At 41.8% G+C, this 27,018-nt stretch overlaps 1 protein-coding gene across 3 annotated transcripts in view; it reads right to left on the bottom strand.

Moving 5' to 3' along the window:
- Nucleotides 1–4,318: 4,318 nt before the first annotated feature.
- Nucleotides 4,319–27,018, bottom strand: part of LOC142582519 (uncharacterized) — a 67,122-nt gene continuing 44,422 nt past the window's right edge. Inside the window, exons 6-9 of one of the 3 annotated variants that reach the window (XM_075692338.1) lie at nucleotides 17,031–18,612; nucleotides 12,434–12,594; nucleotides 11,476–11,588; nucleotides 4,319–10,946 (exon numbers count right to left, since the gene is read on the bottom strand). In XM_075692338.1, coding sequence (XP_075548453.1) covers nucleotides 10,859–10,946; nucleotides 11,476–11,588; nucleotides 12,434–12,594; nucleotides 17,031–18,612 — 1,944 coding nt within the window. In that variant the 3' untranslated portion in view covers nucleotides 4,319–10,858. Of the gene's footprint in view, nucleotides 10,992–11,475; nucleotides 11,589–12,433; nucleotides 12,595–17,030; nucleotides 18,613–27,018 lie in introns of all 3 variants that reach the window. The other 2 variants (XM_075692339.1, XM_075692340.1) reach the window with 2 other exon arrangements.

Genomic DNA, 27,018 nt, shown 5'->3' with positions numbered 1-27,018 from the left:
GCAATACAAGACTCAGAAACGCTCCAGGTCACCTCATCTTTTCGTGCGAAATGCTGTAAATGGGGAGGCGTACGAGCGACACTAGTTAATGTACTCAGAGTCCAAAGGTTGCATTTAGTGTTTCATGTGCAAACTACTGTATTTTCGATTTCAAGCAACCCCAGTGCTTTCACCACACACGACTTTTCTGATTGGAAAAGAGCAGAAGAAAAGGTTTGCACACATGAAAATAGCATCGAGCACCGGAACTACGTGGCAGCATGGCTCGCCCACTCTAACTCGAGCAGCACAACTGACAAAAAGCTGGTTAAGCATCTTGTCACTGAGACCGCTTACTGCACAGAGGTGTTGAAGCGCGTAGTTGTTGTAGTTAAGCTTCTAGCTGAGCGAAACCTAGCATTTAGGGGCAGTGAGAAAATTTTTGGTTCACCGAGAAATGGCAATTATACAGGATTGCTTCAGGCCATTGCCAAGTTTGATCCCTTTATAGAGGAGCACATCAAACGCTACGGGAACAAAGGAAAAGGTCACCCATCGTATCTGTCAAAAACCATTTGTGATGAATTTATCGAGCATATGGCAAAGGCCGTCAAGGAATGTCTCGTTGGCGAAGTGAAACACACAAAATACTTCTCTTTAATTGTTGATTCGACTCCAGACCTTACTCACGTTGATCAGCTGTCAGTTGTTTTATGATACTATTTAAATGGGAAAGTGCACAAATGCTTTCTTGGATTTGTTCCAATTGAATCGCATAGCGACTTGTATCTTTTCGATACTGTGATGTCCCTCTTGACGACCAATGGCATCTCAATTGATGATTGTAGGGGCCAACCTTATGATAATGCAAGTAATATGTCAGGAAAATACAAAAGACAGCAAGCTCAAATCAAACACCTGAACGAATTGGCAGTCTACGTCTCATGTGCTGGTCATTCAGTGAACTTAGTTGGCGCATGTAGTGTTGACAGTTGCCTTGAGGCAGTCAAATTTTTCACTGTAATTGAGAGACTGTATGTGTTCTTTGCTGCCTCACCTAAGCGATGGAGGTATCTTTTGGACAGCATGGGCGGAACTGGACAGCAGCTTGTTTTGAAAAGTCTCTCTGAGACCAGGTGGTCAAGACACGCTGAATCATGTAAGGCCATTCTGAAAAATTTCAATGCAGTCTTGTGTTGCCTTGAAGCTATATGAAACAACGAGGAAGTAAACAGTGACATTAGGAACGAAGCGCACTCTCTCCAAGAAAATGACAAAACTAGAGACTGCATTCATGGCGATTTTCTGGAGTGAAATTTGGAGCGCTTTGATAAAACGAGCATAGCACTTCAGTAACCAGGCCTACAGACATTTCAACTGCTGTAGACCTGCTGAGCTCTCTAGAAGGCTTTGTTAATTCTTTGCGACCTCTCTTTGATACCTTCGAAGAGAGAGCACGCACCCTAAGTACCAATCAATCTTATCAGGATGAGGGCAAACACATCGTTTTGAGTAAGCACCCGGACAGAAAAAGCGATAGTGCACTACAAGGTAGAAAAATGTTTATCGTAGAGACCTACAATGTTGTACTTGACAGTCTAGGCTCTGCTTTGCGAGTGCGAAAGGCTGCCTACACTGAACTCTGCGAAAAGTTCGGATTCTTAAAATTGCGGACTGAAGTTGGGAGCGAGGCATCTCTGGCACAGCAGGCTAAGATGGTGAAAACCTATAAAAATGATTTAGAGCCAGCATTTCCCGTTGAAATCATTCAGTTTGCGAACTTTCTGCACAAGTCTGTGTGCTAGGACAGGAATCCCCTGGGAATAATGAAGTTGCTGCATGAAAGAAAGCTTATTGATGTGTTTCCGAACCTTTCTATTGCTTTGTGAATGTACTTAAGCATACCTGTGGCAAACTGTGAGAGCGGACGATCGTTTCCCAAGCTGTCGCTGATAAAAAATCGCCTTCATTCGAGCCTCCTTGACGACAAGGTGAACTCGCTTGCTATCATGTCCATTGAAAGTGACCTCCTCCACGATCTAGCCTTCGAACAGACTATATCTGATTTCACCAAAGCGAAGGCGCGAAAGGTGCCGTGAATAGTTCCAATAAGTTCGTTGTGTCGCCTCCCAGCCTCCACGTTGCCAATGAAATGTTGAGCAGTGTAATTCAAGATATGCAAATCTTCGTTATTTGTCTCCTGTTTGTTCTGATATTTAGCATGCTTATAAAGAACTGTATTTTTGTTGTTTTTGATAGTGCCACGTTTATTTGGTGTCGTCCTTGCTTGTCTTGTCTTTAACGAAAATATTTTCAAATAATGTTTTGTAATTACAGTTGGTAATTTTCATCCGTATTCTAGTGCATTTTTTATGGTGTTTGTATTGCCTTAAGTATTGTATGTATCTACTGCATATTTATAGAGTAACGTGTATAACGATTACTGCAGTCTGATGCTTGAATTTTAATAAAGAATGTTTTGGATTCAACCATGCGTCTCCTCACGGGATTAAACTTAGCGATGCAAACAAAGCCTAGCTTCAGAAGGATCGACATCTGAGCTGTGTTGTCTTTTCTACGTTCTTTTTCTTCTTGAGTGCACTAAACTTTTACTGAAAACAGAATACAAATTAATCACAAAGTGAACATATGGGTTGGTGTTTACAACAGCACACGTTTCAAGCAAGTTTTGTTGTTTTCCTTATAGTAATAACAGTAACAATAATCCCGTTGATCGCACTTCGGTCTTTTTAGTTTGGTGGAATTAAAATGAAACATGGCATATTTCCAGTAGGGTAGCAGGCGACAGGGGAGTCAGTATAGGGAAAGGTGGCCGGCATGGGCATTAGCCCAGTGCCCCCATTTTTCTTAATCCGGCCCTGAACGCATCACGAGTTAATCGCGCGGGCACTGAATCGATGAGATAACTGGCCTTCACACCCCATATCAGGACTACCACCATCCGAAGGGAGTGAGAAAAGCAGCAAAATGTTGACCACCGAATAGCTGCCAAGTCTCAGGATTGATTTGGCGGCGCTTTAGGAATGCGTGTTAGGAGTGGTGGCGTGGGCGGGGGAAGGGTGTGCCGTTCAACTTGAGTGGGGGTGCACGCCCCCCCCACCCCTCTTTTTTGCAGCTGGTACGTGCCTGACTCTCACAATGCAGTTTCTCCTTCACCACGTTCAATATAAGCTGCAACACAGCAACCGTGGTGATAGGTGCTCCAAGGCTGCACGGCGGCGCCAACGTACGAGAAATTGGTTTAATAAATACCGTACCAGTCAACGTCAGATTTTCTGACTCCCTCGTGACCGCGAAAACGTGCGAAAAATAAGGCAGTCCGAAAAAAAATGAGTGCATGCCTTTTACTGCCCCAAAGCGCTCAAATCGCCACAGGTACGTCTGGAAAAGCCCCGAAGGCCGGCCAGTACACTTATTAGGCATATCGGTGAACGCAGTGCGACAGGAAACGGTGGGTGCACGCGTGTATGCTTCACCGCAATACTTTGTGCAAGCTTCAACGCGTAACACTACTGTATTGAGGCGAAGCTGAATTTCGGAAACCGGTATTATGCAACACTTTGTGTTTTCCAAGCTTCGAGCCAATGGCGAGGATTACAAAGACGGAGTCGGTGTCATTGCTGACAGCGGTGAATTCTTTCAATGAGAAAACACGCACTGAACGGCAAGAACCTTAATAGCGAACGTCGAAGTAGCTAGGCCTGGCGCTGCCGCGGTGGTAGCTACGGCTGCCAGCGGATCTGCGTGCGAGAGTTCCGGTTCGAGGCGGCAAAATAATCAAAATAGTGGCGGTGGTGGCTGTGATTAATGCCGTTTCGGACCTGCGGTCACGGCAAAATGTTCGGAAAATCGAACGACGAAGTGTTCTTGCGTCCGAAATTTCAGACGTTCTTATATACATCTACTATATGAGGTACATGGTGGTGCCGCGAAGCCGTCCGAATTATCGGGCACCCAGAAAATCTGCCGCTCACTGTAATTGAAATGGTGGTTACCAGTCTTTTGCATGACGCCTCTGTCAAGCCTCCTTGAGGTTCCTTCCACCACAGACATTGTGTTGCAGCTCATATTGAACGTGACTGTCGATCCATACAGGTTGAATGTGAAAAATAACACAAACATAATAAAAAAAAATCACCCCATTGCACATTCCTAAGCACATGAGCTAATGTTGGCAATAGAGATCTCAAGAGTTATGCTGTAATCATGGCATAACTGTCAGGTGCTCTGTTTTGTATTGGAGTCACAGCACATAGTAGATACAGATACCTTTGACGAGGTTGACACCAGCCAGTGCATGCCAGTGAAGACGAGAATGTATGCTTTCCATCTCTTTTTATTGTTGTACTGTGTAAAACAATATAGCATCTCACTTCCAACATTCCTGCCAGAGAAAGAACAGAACAGAAAAAAAAAGATTTGAAAGAAAAGTAACCTCTTTCAAAACATGGTATGTGTGCACAGTGTGTGCGCACACAGCGGCATGTGCAGAGCTGGGAAGCCCTATTGTGCATTTCAATTGCAGTCCATGTGTAAAATCCACAAACAAACAAGCATAAACAGCAGGTTACAAAAACAAAACCACGTGCCAGGAGGCTCGACAACCAAGTTCCAACCGACCCATCCCTCAGTTTAAAAAAATGCCACAGAAAGGTCAAACATACGACTACGTACTCGCACATCTCTCAACAACATGCTTTCCTACAGGTTCTGCATCAGTCCTGATGTCAAGTTTTAGGAGTCAGTGAAGAAAGCAGCGCAGAGGGTAACCACCTGTTTTGGTGAAGAGCAGAGATTGACTAAAACGAAGCACTGTCAGGACTTGGTTACAAACGGCAATTCATGGCACTCGGGACAGCACTGGTAAAGCAGATATTAAAAAAAAATTATGATAAAAATAAAGCAAGATGACAGTAACTTCTCGCATTTCTGACTCTTGCAGCTTCTATGATCATCACTCAGTAAAACCTTGGTGACAAAACTAAGACACGCACCTGTGGAAAAAAAAAAGACACGTCACTACTAGCTGCACTCAAACTTTATGAAAATATGAATGTACTTAGCTGAGTGAAGTGAGATTAGTTTGCTTCATAGATTGTTTTGATAATTTTGTTTCAAAGATGTGGAATCTGAGCTGGCTCACACTGGAGAGCCTGCCAATAGCATCGTAACTGCATCATCATTTCAAGGTGTGAAATAATATGAAGTGGTATGACCCCACATGGAGATGAGCAGACAACAGGGTTGTCCACAGTCACAGTTGTGTCAACTGATATTGCTTCTGTCTAATGTCCCATACCTACAAAAGATGTTACAGTTTACTCCTTGCCATCACAAACCAATGCTAAATTTTAGGTTAGAAATCATTTCAGGCTACCAGTGCATACAATATTTACTGCTCTGCCTAAAGATAGTGAATTCATTATTCAAGAAAAAGTAAAGCAGATATCACAATGTGAAAATTTTGCATCACCACCATGTTAAAGGCAAGACAAAGTCATTTTCAACAAACCTTCAGCAAGGCAAAAACATTGTCAGAAACTGAGATTCAAGTTCTCTAAGCAGCTACAACAAATGCATTTCCAGTGCCTTTTTTTCACCGGTAGCAGCATGTAACACACTTTAGCAGAAATCACTGTATGTTCACTGCACAGTGTGAAATGGAAGCACCCACACCGAAAATGTAGATGTGGTGAAGAAGTGGTTGCCACCCAAGTGCAGCAACACTGAATGCCAGTGGAACATGTGCGCATTGGTGCTTGCATACAACATGTGATTCCAAATAAGAAAGCCAATACCGAAAAGTGACAGCAGTTATTTCTCCCTGATGTAGCTGTGAGATGCACAATTTAAAGAATTTGCTGCCAGTGGTGTTGTACAAGGCCTGCTCACTGTGCAGCATGCTGTGTGGCTAACATCTTCACAGCAAGTCTAAGACGAAACCATTCATTTAAAACAGATCGCACCACTGGTGTGCTAAGAAGACTACCTTCAACACAGTTCATTTACTAGCAACACTCATTTTCAACAACATTAGCCTAAAGACAATTCGATCTTAATTAAGTACCAAAACTTGCAAAATGATGAGCATCAGAGTATTTTTGCTTGAAGGGCAACTCCGGTAATTTTTTGATGTCCACTGACCTTAACTTTGAATATATATTCTCTTTTGCACTCTGATTATCTGTGCCACACGATATGACTGCAAGTAAATTAGTTTTCCTGAAAATGGATATTAAAAATTTGTTACATGTTTCTGACTCATGCCACGAATGTAAGATTTTTTTACTGCCACCATGTATTTGTGACATCAGAGTACACATCCCCAACTGGCCCAGAAACGACAAAGCTGACTTCTTTTTCGATGACGACAACCGACAATCATCGTTTTGACAGATTAGATAACTGGTGCTCCTTTTCATCTTGCCATAGCACTAAGCATTGAGTTTGGGGCTCATCAGCTGCCTTGCACGGCGGCGGCAGGTGAAAAGCAAATGGCGATTGATCCCCCAGAATTCATATCATCGCTGAAATTGCTGCCGTCTTGTTCAAAAGATCAAAAAAGCTCCCCGTAATAATCAGAAGACACTGTCATCTTCCCTTTTTTGGCATTAGCACCACATGTATTGCATGTTTAGCACACATTCTGCATGGTTATATTACGGCAGCGTACGGTCTGATGGTCATCGACTCGTCGTAGATGTCACATAAAGCAGCTACCCGTCTCAGTTACAGTACCTCATTTATTGGTTATTTAAAATTATTCATGAGTTTTTAAGCAAACTGAACTACCCCACTGGTAACAGGACTGTCAATGCCATTTGAAAAGTGACAATTTCCTACTATGGTTAAAAAGAAACGCCGGAGTTGCCCTTTAAGAGGCTGGCGTTATTAGATGAAAATTTGCATTGTAATGCAAAAATGGCTAAACACTAAAGTGAACATACCTTTTGAAAATGGTGCCATTTGGGATAGCAGCAACATTTTTTACTGTGTGTGGGGACCCTAGGCTCTTGCAAATCTTGATGTTTGTCTTCCCGGCACAATGTGACGCGTCCTGGTGACCGAGTTCCCCACATGACACAAACAACAACAGGAGCCGGTGTCGTTACTTAGCTACAACATGACATGGTGCGAGTCTAGCACCCTCACATGTGCAGCCTTAATGTATTTCAATACTAAGATGACATTTCAGTAACAAAGTGAATTTGTCAGCATCAAAAACAAAGCTGTATATACTACTTTGGTATCCCAATGGCATCACCCTATTCGTAACATGAAGCTGAACCCTTCAGCTCCTGATAATGAGCTGCACTTGTCCTTGCAGTTCATATCAACAACACCAGAGGTGAGGACTATACATCAATGCTGCGGTCACATATGCCTTATTTTGCTGGCTAAAAATAAACCACACTTTTATGCCTTTTTTTTTTTATGAGACGACATCCCTTCTATTCAATATTTTGGAGTGATGCAAAAGTGAACCATATACGAGACAACATATGCTCAGTCAGCATATTATGTGCAAAAATTCAGTGCAAGATAAAAGTGGGAAATTTTATGCATTTTCGGGAAGTGTAAGATTCAGTTGGTTTTTCAGCTGCATTCACCTGCTGTAAAGCTGGTATAAAAAGTTTATGGAGTGCGCATTTTTCAAAAGAAAGCTTTATTACCATGTAGTTTTTGCTTGCAGCTAACGAAAAAGCACATAACACTGTTAGCTGTATGTGCAAGTCATGACTGCAGACCTAATTTCCACACTGTTTGTCCACACCATAAAAATATTCAGCTTCTTCCAAGGTATCATGCCCCATTAAAATCAGACGCCAAATGAACCTCCATGAGCAATATATCTGATAAGAAACATTCCAATTTTCTTTCAACAGCTGACAATGATTCAACACCTGAGCCAAACATATAGATGTTCTACGCAGAAAAATGTCCAAATGTAAAAGCTATTCGCTACATGTTTACATACCAGGTTCGAACCCCTATATTGTGAGCAACTGCTGATTCAAAACAATTTCGTTGTTCCCTCTTATATTGATCATGGCTGCAAAATCCTAAAGTTCACTTGCTCTCAGCTACTTTTCTTTGCCCATGCAAATAAAATTACTTTTATCCCAATCAGCTGGTAGTGTTTTAATTGAGAACATGCTGCAATTTAGGGAAATTTCAAGGGCAACTTAGAAATGCTGCCAACACCACATTTAAAGATCCGCATAATGGCAGAGCTCAAGTACAACTTCTGGCTGCCCCTCTCTGTCACTTTCTTTGGCAAGCCTCCCTAACAAAGAAAAGAAATAGAAAGAAAGAACACAGGGAGAATCAACCATCTCAAGATTAGTATACGTCTACACAAAAAGCTAAACCAAAAAACAAGCAAAATCCATCACTGAGCATCACTCTGACCACCTTCAAACATCATTCAATCTCACAGCTGGAAAAATGTAAAATGTGAAAACAATTTTTAGGACTAACTGTCCTCAACAGGCAGGAAGTTTATGTGGGGGGGGGGGGGGGGAATTGAAACAGGGAAAGTGGGTGTCCTGCGATTAAAAAAAAAAGCTTAAAAAGAATGACTGAACAAACGACGAACAGCAAACGTCAACAGCAACGCTGTCATATATAATATATATATAATATTTATAATATTTATATATTTATATGTATATATATATATATATATTTATATAGCATCTGTATAAAAAGATCTCCACTCTTCATAGTTTTTTCTTACTCCTTCTCTGTATTCAACCTATCATTCTCTCCAAATCTCTACTGTACAGATGTGTAGCAAGCTCAACCTGTTCTCTACAAGCTACATGTCGAAAGCAAAGGGATGTGGGATTGGAGGTGGGGGATGAACACAGAGTCTTCAGTAATGTCTTGGGGAGAACCTACAGCTATGATCGGCTGATACTGATGCGCCAGCTACAAAATATTTTTCTTTTTACACCAGAATTCAAGCGTAGTTGAAACACAGCAGCTTGCAACAATGACTAAAATGAAACAAGAAATCCAACGTTGATAAACAGAATAAATTAAGACAATATTAAGCAGGGCTGGCACTTAATAGAGCGACGCTTATACAGTTTAAACTCACTACTACCCCACAACCTTGTTTAATAAAAATGAATAAATACGAAAACATTTTTAAGTGCTCTTCACAAGCACATCACAAAAATTGAGAGAGACTTCGATGTTCAACAAGAGCACTGAAACAATTTGTCTGATGGCCTGGTAGATGTGCTCGTAAGTCACCACAATAAAGAAGTTATGGTAGAACACTTCAACATCAAGAAGACATTTTGTTTCTTGATGCGTCTACATAAAAGTTTGCACGAGAAATCCCCTTCATGTCTATGTGATGCCAGAGTAGACGCCCTCAACCATCTTACAGGAGCGACACTACGCACCCTTTCTTATGATTTGACTCTTGTGGGAGGCATTACTACAGTCCCTGACAAATTTTTAAGACCTGCTCGATCATTCAGACATCCCCGAGGCACCATACTTTTGCCACTGAACCAATGCAAAAAGAGAGTGAAACTTTGAGTGCTGCTTGGTGTGTTGGTGAATTTTTTGGTCACAGTATGTGCGCATACAATGTCACAAGCATGCCAGCCGTGATCAAAGTTGTTGCCATTCAGGTTGCTGCCCATACTTTCATTTTTGTTGGTGAGATTATTTGCCGGCTTTCCCAGTTAACAACAGCTGCTGCAAAGAGATTTTCATCGATTCGGCAGCAAACAGTAACCTTGGTCATTGACGCTTGTGACGACCAAAGTTTATTATTATTTGTAACAAGCACAAGACTGAGCAAAATTCGTTAAATAAATATGCCACAACGTTTGCATTGTACAAACCAAGAAGATAATTTTACTGTCGAAATCCTACGCTTTCTTACTGCCCCCTTAATAGGACATTTTGGTAGACCCCTACGCGTCAGAAAAATCACTCGGCAACTGTATTTGCTTTATCACATATGCCACACGAGCAACTCAATTGACTGAGAGCGCCTCACCTCATTTTTCTATAACTTAGTCACAATGAGCGAGTGCCTGCCCGTGTTTCAATCAATATATGTAGATCAATATATATAAATATATGTAGACGTTCTGATGCCATGTCACCAGCCTCAAAGCACTGCAGTTTCTCTCCCAAGACATTAACGAATACTCCTTGAGGCAGACAACAAATGCAGTTAAGCTGGTGGGGGAACAATGAATGGCTCGGAGCTAAACAGCTAGAACAAGAGGCAATTATACTTCTGGGGAACGAAGCTGCACAAGTATGTCTGTGAACCATCACACTCTGCATGAACTTTAATGCCACAAGCACTAGCCAGAGAGCATGCTTCCTGCTTGGACCGTGGCACCAAATGGCACATTGCAATGCACTATTGTAATAAGGGGCAAGAGTCTCAACACTCTAACATGGCCCCTCTTTTTTTTTTTTTGTCCTTGCTGTCTTACTCTCGTTCTTAGTTCTAATAGCATATGAATTTTGACATCTTGTTCGTATCTAGGCTACTGTGTCTCAGTATGTGCAGTTCTCAAAACACACTGCCAAGCTCTGTCACCTTTTGTTTGTGGCCAGATGTTGATTTGACATTAGTCAGTCCATAATGAGCATCAAACACATCAAGGGTAGAAGAACTGGACCAAGTACAAAGGCGGCTCTTAGTGTTATCAGAATAATGAAAGCATCCTTACAATTCGGCAAGAGCAATGCCATGTGGTGCCAGTGTACTATCACCAAGCATGACCTAGCATATGCTTGGGCACAGCAGCTCATTGTGAATGCAGTACATGAAAGGTGATGACAGCAGCAGTAAAAAGTGGAGGTGTGATGGTCAGGGAAGCACGGTGCCAGTCTGTCGGTCCAGTTCCATCATGGCTTCCTGAATGGCATTTTCCAGGTTGCCATTCAGCTTGCGACCCCTGGGCAAAAGGTGGCGAAAATGCTGTTTCATAATAAATCAAGAACTGTGAGGAAAAAAGAAGGAAAGACCCAGCAAGTTAGTAGAGTAAGCACTACAATTACAATGGCACATTGGAATGGTCACATAAGGTTACACAGAGGAAAAAAGAAAAGAAGGAAAAAAAATACATTAGTCTTTTCTTGCGGGAGGTACAGCCTTTAATAGTATACTTTTTAACCATTCTGATATTATGACTTTCGTGTTTCATGTTTTTAAACACTTCTCGGCTAAAAATAGCTATCACACTGTTTGCGTCTTCTGCCATCGGGTGTGCAACCGCTATTCTTGTGTGCAGATCTGTGTTGTTTTATTTCTGTAGCCCTGTTCCTCTGCTGCTTCGTCGTCTTCCTTGTGTCCACACCTAACTTACATCTTCAGGGTGACTACCTACAACATACCTTATGTTTTATTTTATTTTTTACCGATATTTGTGCCTGCTGCAAGTTTGGATTAACCAAACGTAGAAAGGCTTTTCCACACATACGCACCTGCGGTGCTTCTTGCGGGCCCGGTGGTGGGCCTCAAGTCCCTCAGACAAAGTCTTCAGCTTCTCTGGCTCCACTTGGGTGAAGGTGTGGTCACCAAACCATTGAACCCAGAGCTGTCCACACGTACATGTTAGAGAAAAAATATGGCACGCAGAACATTACTGACCAGATGACAAGATGCTCGAACACATGATGACTGGTTCGTCTAGTACAATTATTACACAAAGATGACAGAAAATAAACAATAGGATTGATTCCTTTTTTTTTCGTTTTTTTTTTCCTGGTATCCTCGTCTAACGTTATGCTGACTGAACTAGTCAATATGCGTAACTGGCCCAGCAAAATATCGTGTTAACACAATAAATTCAACAAATGCACCATACTCCTCATTGGACAGTTCTAACATACTGAGAGACAGCAACTACGATCTGGACCCATTGCTAGGCATTGCATTACATGGAACAGTGAAAGAAAAAGAAACACGTAAGCATGCATAAGACAGTGAAGAATTTCAGTCAATATTGTTATGGCAAGATTCTTTTTGGGGCTTTTTCTTTTGACACTGTGTGAAGAAAGTCAGCTGCAACTACAATGATGGTCTTCTGGTGAATTGCTATACATCTGTTCCAAAGCCACTACACACAATAAAGAATTGATAACAGCAAAGTTTATTCACTGCCCAAATAACTTTGATATTATAAATCAAAAAGGATGTCTTGGGCTGGAGGCACCCAGGCTGAGACACCTTTTCTACGACTGCTGTTCTCAGTTCTAATCTCCCTTTTCCTTTGGACCTCCACCTCATTTCATTTGCTGCAATAAATGTTTGTTGTACAGTGCACTGAATAAAAAAAATGAAAGGGTGCTGCAAAAAAGCACAGAGAGCAACAACTTTAACACTTCATGAAAAAAAAACAGACACACAGATGTCACGGTAAGCAAAACACAAGTTTCCAACCTTGCCATCTTCGGAGATGATGTGGTGGCCCCGTACTTGGTCTGGTCGCACCAGTTTGCCCGGCCAAGAGGGAAAGCCCTTGCTCTGGCCCCACACCAAGTCCCCAATGTCAAATGTGCGTGGCTGTGGAGGCAGGGGAGGAGATTCTCGCTCGTCCTCTGCTTGTAAGGAGAAAGCAGGCAGAGATTCCAGCAACAGAAACGCCAGGAAAGGGTGCAAGCAAGAAACATGAGGCTGCACGCTTTTCTACGGATCAGGGCAGTTACCTTTTCCCCAGTGAGCATTTGTTAAGTATGATGAAATGAGATTGTTGCAGTTAGATAACTTTGCAATAAATAATTCATACTACTTGAACAGTTAGTAACAGAACACAGTACAAAAATCACATGAATACAGCACAAGCCCACATATAACAATACCATCTGAAGCTAACTTTTAGCTGCTATTTCTCAGCGCCCACAAAGCTTTGCAAGAAGTCTATGAGACAGCTATCCACTTATAATGACATGATGACCATCTCAGTTTGGTTTTAGCAAATAGAATTTGCCATAGCGTGGCAGCGTCAACTAGCCCCTTGTCTCAACGTTGCCTGCCTTAAGCTTCATATTCAGAGACTGACTGAAGCATCTTCTACTAGCCAGGGGCTTGTCCTACGACCACATCGACAGCTTGACAACTTGATCCATGATCGGGTCAAAACAACCAAAATACACCTAAATCACCAATTTAAGCCCATAAGTGCAGTGCACATCATTGTTGGGAATACAGTGTCTGTTCTGCACTATATTCATCTCTTTTATCGGTAATATCTAGGGAAAATCAAATTATAACAATCTTGTGCTGTAGCAAACACATTCTGTGCAACGGTGGTGTTTGCTGTATCCACTACATGTACGTGTATGTGGAGGACAACTCTTGAAGACCCAGGAAATACTAAGAAAGCTAATTCATTCGACTTATGTTAATTAAACCCTGATGAGATCAACAAAGGTTATCTAATTATCCGGTGGGTCGAATTAAACACAATAAAGAAATAATGCCAAAACACACTGGCCAAACATTTGACAGTATTTAGCCAATACCGACACACTCTTGAATAAAAAATGTACCCACTTTCTATGTGTCTAACTAACGTTATAACTCTTTACCCTTTGGGAACATGTATTGGGCCCATGCCGCCATGTGAAAACATTGACTCTGGTCAAATGTTGGGGAAGTGCCCGACACGCACACTTGCTCGCATTCTCCAGTTATTAGCATAGGTTACACCATCTCTTGTCAGTGTTTTTCAACTACAAATTGCAGTTTTTGTTGTCTCCAGATGAGGGCAACCCTTTTTCGAACACACTTGAAGGGATTTTCGTGAGCAATTGTGGTGCGTACTGCTGACCAGATAGCCACGTTTTCTGCCCGGCCATTTTATGGACTGAACTTGCGTGAGTTTAGTGAATCCGATGATGATTTTAGTGCCAAGGAGGACTATGCCCCGCCTTCAGATGTCATCAAATATCGTCAGATGACAGCATGTCAGGATACACTGACTGTGACGACCCGGGAAGCAATGGTTCATGCAATGATCACCTTCATGTGGTGCGAGTGGCTGGAGACTACACACTCAGTGTAGCCAACCTCCAAAGCCAGCTTTCCCCTAACTTGACTCTAAAAATTCCCTACATTTCCTTAGATTTCTTGCTAGGTGCAGTTGTTCAGTTTGCCAATGTGTATTCTGCATACAAAAATATTCTATGTAAATAGACTTCGAAGTTTATGCTTATTTATAATCTCAATTTGAAATATTTAAATAAGATCTTATTGGACTAAAGCAGAAATTATGTTGCAGTGCAAGTTGGATGAAGAACACTGCCTAGCCTTAAGTAATTCACCAGAGAATAAGTCAACAAACTCATATTTTTCACAGCATGCAAAACAAGACTTTCACGGAACATTTTTGGGATTCTATGGAAGATGGACAGCCGACCTCTCTTACAGAATGTAACAATGCCAATGCAGTGTGCCACTTCAAGAAACCAACCTAAAAGATGCGTAATAAATTTTTCTTCTTTGTCATGTACTAGTCTGCTGCTCAGTGCAAAAACCACATTGTCGTACTCGGCAGTATAGTATGTATCTGTCAGCTTACACCGATATTTGCCTTGCTGCTTTGTTTGGTGTTGCGGCATACGCAAGTTTCGCAGGTGACAAATCAAAATTTATTTCAAAGTGCTCGGATATCCACAGCACAACAGCAATAGTGCAAATCAGTGCTTTGGTAAACAGCCCAGGACATCCACACCCTGTATTTTGCTTGGTGTGATGCGTTCACTAAACTGCAGTGCGATTATAAGTCATGCTTTGCATGGTAATGTGATGGTAGTTTGCGGTTACTGTAAACACGCCTTTACAGCAGCGGCTCCAGATGTCGATTGCTATGGCGTCGCAGCAGTGCTTCCCTCTTAGTTAATTATTTCCCTAGATTTGGCCAAAATTCCCTATTTAATGAATAACACAATATCCCTAGATTTAGAGAAATTTTCCTAGAGTTGGCAGCACTGTGTACACATCTTTTCAAGGTGTCAAGTATATACACTTCACAGTGACTAGTAATCCTGGCTCAAAGGTTGTTTTTTCCAATCTTCACAGTGAGCTTGGTTATTTTCAGTTGTTTTTTGCCAATGAGCTTATAGAAGAACCGTAAAGAAGTGAATCGGTGAGCAATAAAAAAAATCGCAAGAGTGGGTTCAATGCAAGAACAGTCGCTTACCACACTGTGCTCAAGTACCGCTGACAGCCAAAGGTATCGACAAATCTTTCTCAAATAAATCGCCTGACATGTTTGTGTACCAGAGCATTTTCTTTCTGCATGGCATGCAAAATATGCAGAATGGCTTCTGACTGGAAATACTGCACATTGGACAAAAGCTTATGACTGCAAAGGGCTAAACAAAGCAGAAATCCAAATGTGCACCTGATTTATTAGCAAGAAAATGGCCAAGGGTCTAATTATGTGATGTACAATGGCAGTCGCCAGTTTCCTAAAGTCAGCTTTGCCGCAGAACGTGACAGAGCATATGAATGCCGTTAAACTATATTCGGTTTTGTATCTGATTTCACTATGCTAGCAATTTTTGGCCCAACTTTTCTGACAAAAGGAAAAAAAGAAAAAAGAAAAAGCACATGTTAGAATTGGACAAATACTGTTATCAGACATTGTGAGCTATGGTTATTGCTTTTCTGACAACATTTCTGAAACATTTCTGACAGCAGCCTGAAAAAAGGCGCTTTCTATGGGAGATAACGTGCTCAATGCATTCACTGCCCCCAAAGCTCCACCAAGACAAACGCTACCACTTAAGGGGTCACTACTGGAGTCACTATAAGAGTCAGGCACATGCATGCTGACTGGTCATGTTTGAATTATCTGGCAAAGGCCAATTTTAGGATTGAAATAACGAAAGTTTGGGCTTATAAAGATGCATGGGTGTTGGCCAGGGTCTTCGAGCAGAATTGAATAATAAAAAAAATCAAACTAATCAGAGTTGAATTAATGCAAGTCTAGTGTATTACAACTGCATAATGTGAATCAACAATGTGGAGTACATCCACATTCGTCAACTAGGAAAATAGTTCATAAGCACAATGAGTTGAACGAACATTTACTACAATCAGGTGTACCTGTGCAGGTAAACTAGTAGCTACAATGGAGGCTGACACCGCAGTGTTGCTACAACTGAAAATTACACAGATATCAACTAATCTTTGAAATAAATAGAGTTAGAGTTAAATGCCTAATGGAGCAAGCTGTGTCATTGAGCAGAAGCGCTAGAGCTCGGGCTTGTTGGTAATGCATTATAAGTATTCCAACAGCACACACACATACAAAAAGATGGAGAAACCTTGTAACTCGTTATAAATACTCAAACAGCACACACCCACACACACCCACCCACCCACCCACCCATTCACACACACACACACATGCACACACACACACACAAAAGATGAAGATGAGAAACATGCAAACAAAGAACCGTTTCTTTAAACACGAAGTTAATTGAAACTCATATCTTGCAATGACATAATGACAAACTCACATGGGAGTCACTACAGAAGCAAGAGAGAGAGAGTTCATGTGGGTTCACAATGTGTTAGTCCAGAATCAGTGAGTGGTGTTACGACATGGCTAGTCAAGGTACCTCAAAATGCATGTTAGTTTTTGAATACTTTGCAATATTTTTGAAGTATTCTTTTTCCTTATATGTTAGTTTTCCTTGTAAAACGATATATAGCAGGGAAAAATTATTGTGTGAAGTCAGCACTCTGTTTCTCTCGCCTACCTTCCCACCTTTTTTTTTTCACTGTTAATGCAATCGTAGTCCTACATTCTACATGAAACATTACACTGCATGTGGAGATGGGCTTAATTCACCGCATTACTAAAAGGGAAGCGAAACCCTTTGTAATCTCCTTAAGTGATATTTTAAAATTGGTAAAACAGAAAACTACACAGCTGTCTAACTGTATGAAGAGGAATTTTGATTACTAGAGGCATTACAAAAAATGCCCATTGTGCAGTCACCTACACCACTTGTAAACTCACCAGCCGAGTCATCTCTAAACTCATCCTGGGTAAGGAAAAGCAGTTCCCGCCTTCTACGCTTCGGGTCCTTCTTGGCCTTCTGCTTAGTAGCACTGCTGACATCACTCTCTAATGACTCCACACAGGTCATGTTTGTCCGCTGCAACTCATGACTGGACTCCACTCCTGAATCCCCACTACTGCTTGTCCCCCCCATGGAAGGCTGCCCTTCCCCCACCAGGGTCTCTTCACCGGCACACTCATGCTGCCTCGGCTGCAGCTGGCTCGAGTCCACTGAAGCAGCACAGCCGGGGTCGTCACCTGTCCCTGTGCTGGACGATATGTGGCCTTCCTGTTCAGTTCCATAAGCAGCCCACTCAAAATGTGCCCGACTCACTTCATGGGTCGGTCCTGCTTGGATGGGAACGGTGGATGACACTGATGGGCTGCTTTCGCCTGCTTCCACAGAGAGGCTCTGCACCCCAACACTGTGTGCATGTGTACAGTTATTTTCTGAAGACACTGGCACATCCACATTTGCAAACGCTGGCACATCCATGTCCATGTGTGCTGGAAAGCCCGGACTGCCAGGCCTTTGCAACTGTTCATCTGCCTCATCTTCGCTGGCCGATAGGTTGGCCTCGGCTGTTGTTGCTGTTGTAAATTCCACTTCGTCATTGAGGAACCCTGTCTTGCGCTCCTCCGCTGACAGTTCTCTTTCAGCCTCAAAACACATTACTGGAGCATCAAGCTCTACATCTGAGCTATCTTCAGCATTTGTTGTGCCACCATGATGCATTACCATTGATTGTTGTGAAGGTTCTATGGGTGCCACGGCTGTAATGAGCTTGTGGTGGTCTGATGCCATCTGTCGTGGCGATGGTAGTGGTGGAGATGGCTGTGATGTCAGCTGTGAATCAACCTGTGGATGCAACTGTGATTGCAACTGGGGCTGTGTCTGTGGCTGTAAATGTGGCTGTAACTGTGGCTGAAGCTGCAGTTGAAAGTGTGACTGCACTTGAGGCTGTAGTTGGAACTGAGGCTGTAGCTGAGGCTGCGACTGCAGCTGAGGCTGTGGCTGCAGGTGAGGTTGTGGCTGCAGCTGAGGTTGTGGCTGCAGCTGAGGTTGTGGCTGCAGTTGAGGCTGCGACTGCAGCTGAGGCTGTGGCTGTAGTTGACGCTGTGGCTGCAGCTGAAGTTGCGGCTGCAGTTGAGGCTGTGGCTGCAATTGAGGCTGTGGCTGCAGTTGAGGCTGTGGCTGCAGCTGAGGTTGCAGGTGCTGCTGGGTTTGTTGTATGGTTGGACATCGTTCCTGCAGCACAGTGATGGGCTGTGGCTGTGCTGTGACAACATTGTGCATGGGCATGCCCAGCAGACCCAGGGATGGCATCATGCCCATGACCAGCTGTGGGGGGCTCACAGAGGGCAGGGTTCCATAGTTGAGCAGGGGCGCCGACTGGACGACGGGGCCTTGCCCGGCCGGGAACACTGTCACTGTGGGTAGGCCTGCCTGTTGCAAACTTGACACCGTCAGGCTCAGCATATTCACTGGCCCCCGGCCCACTTCTGCCACTCCACACTTGGCTTTGGAAGTGCCATCATCCTGGAAGACATGAAATCGCTAATCAGTGTGTGAGTTACTCACAACTTGAAGAGCATTAAAAGCAAGCTAACATGCAAGGTACAGCAGCAACCACACATTATTTTGTAAGACGGAAAGGTATTATTATATATATATACAACCAAGTGACAACCAGACAGTGCCTGGAGATAGCCTTGCATAACAAACATGTCATATGAACAAAATTGTCTATTTAGTACATTCTCTTCATGAATGCCAAGGGTATTTGCACATCAATCTCGGTGTGCTATGTTTTCACAAGACCAAAAATGAATCACAAGGTATGTGTTACACCTGTGTAAAGTGTGGCAGAAAACAAACTGATGTGTTTACCATCCCTCAAGTGGTACATTGCTGTGTCGATCAAAGAGTTGACAAGTAAGTACAAGAAACAAGATTGCTGTCATGAGCGAAATAACGATAAGGAGAAAGTGTCTTTCCATGAACTATCACTGCAATTGAATCAATGCAATAATTATTGCCACCACATTAGTGAGGATGCCACTTAATCTGAGTACAACTAATTGAAAGTACTGTTGAAATGTGTTATCTGTGCAAATTCAAATGTAAGCAAGCAGAACACTGATCAAAACTCCAGTTATACATAACTACACGAAGTGTGGCTTGCAGTCACTCTGTTGCCAGTTTGTAAGCATGGTGAAGTTCCAAATGTATGTACTAGGGCTTGAATTAAGCCATGGCTACAAATCCAGCCAAACATAAAAACTCAACAATGCATTATGGTGGTTTCTGACTAGCTGATATCAAATGTATGCTAACAGTACATGCCAGCAACATGGAAAGAGGTCTTAAAATCTGACATACTATAAATTTCATACCTATTGTCTGATACCAGTTCTAAATTATTCCATTTCTATCTAAGGCAAATAAATGCCATGTGTGGCATATAAAACACTTAAAAAATAGAATGGCATTTTAAAGCATTGGCTGAGCGTGAGAGACAGCACATGTGTGTGAAGAGCCAGAATGAGTACAAGCAAATTACACAGTCCTAAAGGGGCTTGAAACACTTTTTAAATTAATTACAGAATAACATCACTATTAAATTATGTCGCTTCACGAGTCTCTTGCTATAAAAATGTTTTAAATCCTTCAAGCGCAAGTGAAGTTAGAGTTATCAGACTGATGAGCGGCTATCTTTCTCGTTTCATTTCCAGTAGTGTGCTTTAAGTTACACAGGGGAGACGGCAAAGGGACACAAGGTAGCAATGACCAACTGACCCCTCCCAAAAGTTGAACATCTTGGCGGTAAGACGGCTTGTAGCAGCCGCAGTATCTATAGTACACTTTAATTTCTCGGAGGCCACACAGAACAGGCACAGCAACGTGCACCTATTGTGTGTACACCAGCAGTGCAAAGATGGAATAGTTATGTTGTTTTGAGATTGCAGACATGTAGTTTTCATTTATTTACCTTAAATGTGCAATAACTGCATTACTAAGAATGTTCTCGTGGTCATGAAATCAGCCAATAGATGTGGGTCCAGCTGCTTGCAATGACGCTGCATGATGATATAGTGGCAGCAAGAGCAAGCAAATTCACGGCTTTCGATAAGAGACTGTAAATTCCCTGCTGCATGCAATGCAATATTATTTGGTTCACAGGTTCACAGAAGTATCATTAACAAATTGCCAATATCTTATTTTACTATGTTGAACATGTGTTTCAGGGCCACTTTAAGCCACTTAGGTGAACACAGCTGGTGCTCTTCATCATTTCCTTTCCTACATAATGTACTAGAGCACTTGAGATAGAAGCAAGAGTGTTTGTATTGTGAAATATAATGCATTAAACAGAGTTAGCCATCAAATGTATGTCAGGGTAGCTTCGTATCACCTCTTTCAGAAATGTGTAACTCACACATTCACGTTCAAAAAGCAGCTGCCAGTAAAGCCAGTAAACCTTGTGGAGGGCCATCTCCAAGTCACTTCTATGTATTTCAGTATTCAAAGAATTTTCCTAAATGGTATCTAAACCTTCACTGGTTTCCAAATACAAAAAAGAAACTGTTCTTTTCTTGTACCATTAAATAGACCACATGCAACTTTAGTGCTACAGGCTATTACAATGCGCACTTCCTACCTTGCCAATGAAAGCTGCTGAAACAAGCTTCATTAAAGGGGAATTCTTTCCATAGTTTCGAACAACTATGAAACAGAGGTAAACAGCAGAGCATGTCCAGGTGGGTGTGGAACCAAAATCAAACATGCGCTTTGAGTCAATTTCCAATGAAGAAACACATAATGTGTTGCGTGATACATGTTTTTGTATTTTCTGAGCATCAAGGAATTATGAAGTGTGCGGTTTGTGTAACATGGACTAGCCTTCATTTGAAGATATTTCGAAGCATACACGAGGAGTCAAGAACATGCCACCAGATAGGGAACCTTTTTCAAGGAAACATTCTTCAGGATAAAGTGGAAGGATGGTAGCACAGTGCAAACCCTAAATATCACTTGAGATTGAACTTCTCAACCAACAACGTTTTAGTAAGCTTTCAAAATTAGTCGCTTAATTGGCAGCACTACTGCAAAGCCAATTTTGAAATGAATAATTGACAGTGAAACAAATTTTTTTTCATTGCAGATAACAAACCAAGTGTAAAAAAAACTTATTCGAGCCAGCTTTCTATCAAGACCTAGCGTAAATACAATTAATAGAGCCTACTTTCCATCAGTCTGGACCATCACCCTGAAATATAAACACAGAGCACTTTTTTTTTTTTGAAAGGTGCGAGGAATTCCAAAATATGTCTTTCCCTGTAATGTCTAAATGGATACAACTGAAAATTGCGTCAACACTTTTCCAAGCCAGTTATCTCCAGCACGTGAAAGTTTATGTAAACTAATGTAGCAATCAAGGAGTGATGAACCTAGGACCCCACATCACGAGACCGATGCTTTTCTACAGCACCATGAAACTAGACGGAAAAGTTTGCTACTACACAGGTTCTGTATCGGCTGCTGTTACCCGTCAATACAGCGTTATGGCTATAGTGAACGGCTCCCTCACTACAGCCACTTCCTAAACATTATGTACACCTCATGCACTGTAAGAATGAATGTTATGTGAAACACTTTGCAGGTAGCTATCCTATCCTTATTTGGGGTTTTGCAAAGTGTTACTAGATGGCACAAAATATCTGTGCAAGGCAGGGTGCCTCAATAGTACCGCTTCTTGGCATTTATGGTGGTGATATGTTTGCCATTGTGGTACACCCAAGGTACACCCACCGTATATCTGTGCCGTTGCAGAAATTGCAAGCAGTTGGAATTGGCTCTACATGACCCTTGAAAGTATGCCATGCTAGCTGAAAGCCACTCACAGTTCACCTGCTTTTGCTCTGTCAAATTAGTCTAGGCTTCTTGAAAAATGGAAATTCATTGCTCCAGGCTGAAGTGCTATCTCTGGCAGAACTATGACATCCCGATATCCCATAGCATTTGCCCAGATATAGAAGTTTTATTCTAAAACCAGTTACATTAAGAGACATGTTGAGCCGTATCTGTGTCGCCATCGTGGTACACGTCATCACGGGGCTGCTCACAGGGTGCCACCACCTTGAATGGCAGGGGTGCTATCGAGGCACCCTAGTGTAAGGCAAGCAATTGTGTGCAACGACAGTAAGATGATGGCGACAAGAAAGCCGTGATGACGATGGTATGATGGAAACGATAGCATAATGATGACAGTCCGATGTTGATGACAATTGCACGATGACAATGCCATGTCGCCCCATTGGTTGTACTCTGACATCACTGATATCCTGGACTGATCCCAAACGTAGCGTACCAGGTAAACCAGATCCACCTCAAAGGTAGTGCAATGTCCCATTTACACAGCATCTAATAGCACTAGCTGCCATGAAGGAAAGAAACTGGCATGCTCTTTCTACAAGAAGGTTGTTGCTATGTGACATGACACATGCACCAATCATCTGAAAACGTTAGCTGGCATGAGAAAAACAGTGGCAAGCTTCACTAGACTCATGCATCCATCTGTGGCTTAATGGACAGAGCATCAGGCTATTGCACTGGAGGACTTTGGTTCAAATCCCACCATAGGACAGCACACTTTATTTATTTAAGGCCCGAAACAAAGCAAGACGGGAACCTATCATAAAGTGCCGAAGTGCCTGATAAGATGCAAGGAGTGTAATAAACACACCGAGATGAGAACATAGCTATACAGATGTCAGGCAGCACGATTATGATACACTAGGCAATAAAAGGGCATGGAAGCCTGCTACTCTACCAGGTAAAGTGCATACCACCTGACAAGAATATCCTAGTTGTCCAATGTGTGATACGAGACTTTCAGCTAGGGGACAGAAGCGTTGCACACAACACAAACACTTTGAGCATGCACTACACAGCTAGCAGTGCCTTTTATCATGCTCATGCTGTAGATGTGAGTAGATGCAATGGAAATCGTTTGGCACTCCTTGGTGTTGGGACTTGACATCGATAAGCCTGTATTGGTTGTGCTGACAATTCTCCAAGCTCTGCACTGTCCGTGTGAATAAAGGAACCGTGAAGGGAATTTTATTTACTGCTTACTTTGCAATTCTCTGACCCCTCCAGCTATACCACATCTAATTTTGTATCAGTAGTGTTGCTTAACTATGCACAAAGCAGATTTGATGTCCTGAAAAGATAGTGCAAAAAATTGCTCAGTACCTGTACAATTTTGAACATTCAGGTGTCCTATGAAATAGCTTGCCCCCTAAACAGTACAAAATACAGTGTCTGTCAGATGTTACTAACCCATTGCACATGTGACTGAACCTAGCAACAACGTGTGAATTGGGAACCCTGAAAAGCAGGAGACAGATGATATGTATGGAAAGGTGGCTGCTAAGCCTATTGTAACATCGAAACTGAATGTGCTTGCTGGTTAGTCTTTCGTTCGGTCACATGCGTTACTGTGCAGCGTGTCTCCAACTTTTGTCACTTCAAAGCCTCAAGAGGCTGAAAGGGGCAGCAGCTCTTGATCATTTGAACTCTGGAGTACAAAGCTTGCTACAGGAGCCTTGCCACAAGGCCTGAGAGTGCATCTCATCAATCAGCAAAGTCGCTTTGATAGTTTTGGTAAAAACTGTGTTGTACAAAAACTTGGGCACATGTGTGAACTCACAATAGACATGGGGACGTATTCAGCGATGAACACTTTGGAGATAATATCGCCATCAGGCATGCGCCAATTGGCTGGTCGAGCACTATGTCATGCGAAGGTGATAGTATCGCTGAAGTGATCGTCACAGAATACATCCTACATACAATTGCACTCAATATGAAGTGTGACATGGGCATACACCTGCCAGTTCTGTCAACAATAAAAATGACAAATGCCATTGTTTTTTTGTAAACAGGGAGCTACCAGTAATCGCAACAGTGTTGAGCATTATTGAGTGCTATAGTACCTCTTTAGGAACACTGCTCTACTTTGCTTTGGTATTATATACGCCTTGAAATACACATGTTCTGGTACATGAAATGGTGTTCCAATTTTTCAAGGTTTCTTCAACATTTAGTCTTTTAAAAAGTGCACTGGGCTATGTCTTGTCCTTTACGCACTCAAATAAGATAATTTGTTGCAGAATAAATTAGGAACCTTTATACATATGAACAATGAATGCAGTAACTTCAAGAGCAGCTTCTACTGTGGTACCACTGGATTACTACAGTGGTAGTGAAGAATTTGTAAGGTTACCTATATCCTTGGCATTATGTAATGCAACATTTATGAAAAAATAAAATAAAATGAAGCCTTCTCAAAAGTTCCACAGCCAAGCAATAACTTAAATCAGAAGCAGAGGTATGTCTCGTAGGATAGAATGTAGTAATAAATTTAGCCTTGTTTTCCTAGCAAGTGTATCTATTGCCGTATTACTATTGTACAGTACTTTGCAACCAACAGTTGGCCATACTAGCACAACTAAGGCATTCACTAATTTTATTTCTCCAAATACACGTTTCTCCTAAATAGCTGTATGTAATTCTTGTTGGTTTTGTTTAGCTAAACAAACCTAACCATGTAGCAAGACATACTCCAAAAATGAGAAAACAAGATTTGTTACTCTTGACATTTGGCACTACTGTACATGCCTGCTTCTCTATCTGCTCATTATACAGGGTGTTCCAGCAACAACTGTATCCAGCTATTTATAATATAGGATTAGAACCACTACGGTAATCCTTGTTGCCGAAAATTCATAGCAATGAAAGAACTCAGAAGTATTGCAACAATAGCACAATTTTCAATGCCTATCAAAGCTATGAATATTGACTGGAAAAAGAAAGTACACAAAAAATTTAAAAATAAAAAAAGAAACCAAAGGTACTTCATCTTGTGTCCCCATGTTTAAATCTGAGGAAGTTGTCATTGACACACCCTCTGTTTGCCTCTAAACCATAGCATCCAGGACAAAATTATTGCTTATGCCTCGTATACACAATAAAATAAGATGATGTGATATGCTTTTTACATGATGGAGCATGCCAAGACATGCTACAGAGAAAAACATGTTGTGCACACACATTGTCCACCATGTCTTGAGCATGCATCAGGACAGAGAAAAAAATCCAAAATGCAGTGGTGACAATTTTATTTTAGCTTGGGACAACATGAGCAGCAAAAAAGCAGCAACTTCTAAATTTCTCTTGCAGGGGTGACATGGTTTGATTTAGGCAGCAGGACATCATGAATGCTTTGCGCAACTTGCATGTCTTACAGCGCTTCTTTCAAGCAAAGAGCTGCATGCTAGTATTACTAGAGGGAAACCTGGTGCTGCAATAACTGTGGGAATCAAAGGCAATACATGGATTTTTGTACACACTGAAATGGCTTAGCTGGGAAACACTGCAGCTAATTTGTTTCTTGATGCTCAAATGCATCGTGTGCTCGCCCCGAACTTTTTAATTGGAGCTGTTAACTGGTTTGTACAGACAGGTTAATCATGTTTTTCTTTAACGTAATCAAAGCAAGTGAACAAATTGAGCATAAGCCTAACAAAACGGCCACAAGAACACTTCACCAGACTCACTAACCAGAAAAAATTGCATACAACCCATGATTCGTGTGCTGGCTTTACCACCGCACCGACCCTTCATGGAGGCACTAGCACCAGATTTGCCTCTCGTGGTTTCAGAGTGAAACGCTATAAAACCTACAGAACTAACATACAGTGCTCACAATGAGGATCTAGGCCATGCAAGTGTAAAAATGTTGATACTTTGTAAATCAAACTTGTACAGCAGTTTTCGCAGCATGCATTTGTACAGTTAAAGCAACTGTAGCACAGCACAGAAAAATATGTTCTTGCAAAAGACAAATTTAACCTTATTGCAGTGCATTATACAATAAAGTGTTATGAATAAAATCAATTTATTAGAAGTATTGAGTTCTCCCAAGTTCTTGTAGTCCCAACTGCTGTGAATGCATTCTAGACCCAAGTTAGTCAAAGTGGAGTGGTGAAAGCATCCACTCTGTACAGAGCGGCAAATATGCACGAGACCACCCGGTGAGAAACATACAGTAACCTTTTCTTTTTGTCTATCATGTTCTGGGCCAAAGAATTCTGTGAAAGTCACTTTGGCACATTGTGGTAGCTCCTCAGGAGAGACTATTTTCATGCAAAGATATTTGACAAATGAGGCAACTGACCAAAGATATCAGCAGAGTTTTGCAACTGTCATGTCACTACAACTGAGTGTGGCTTTGATTCAATATAAGTGTTGCAAGCTCCTGCACTGCTGGAGTGTACGTCCCATGCTACCATGACTCTTTTAGGGCCTCTCTGCATTTAACAAAATTGTAATAAGTTAATTTCCTGTACTTCACTATAACAAATGTCTACTATGTTATGGGCCACATTTTAAAAACAAGCTTTGTACCACTATGTAAGATAAAACATTTTATAAGCAACAGCACTCAAGCTTTAATGAACTGATGAAAGCCCCATGAGTAAGAAAAATAACAACAAAGGACCACAATTTAAATTTCCCTCTTTTTTTCTTGAATTTCAAGATATATTCTGAAATGCCATGACTTTTCTGTTTATTTTTGTTTTTTTATTGTCTATGAAGCTGTGCTGGTGCAGTACAAGTTACTTTGGAAGTGATACAGAAAAGCAAGATTTCTGACAAACAAAGGGCTAATAATTGTAGAGCGAGACTTCCACAAGTTTTGGGGCACTGTAATATCACAGAGACATGCCTCAAAGCATCATGTGTGTATTTGTGGTCACAGGTATAGAAGAGTACTACACAACCTTCTCGGATTGGAATATACACCCCGTGTTATAGAGAAATCGCAAGGGATATGCCAAAACACTGCATTGGACACCATTTTGTAGCAATGCCTTT

The sequence above is a fragment of the Dermacentor variabilis genome, chromosome 5 (genome assembly GCF_050947875.1).
Source record: "Dermacentor variabilis isolate Ectoservices chromosome 5, ASM5094787v1, whole genome shotgun sequence".
NCBI classification, from domain to species: domain Eukaryota; kingdom Metazoa; phylum Arthropoda; class Arachnida; order Ixodida; family Ixodidae; genus Dermacentor; species Dermacentor variabilis.
This window is presented reverse-complemented; position numbering and strand designations above follow the sequence as displayed.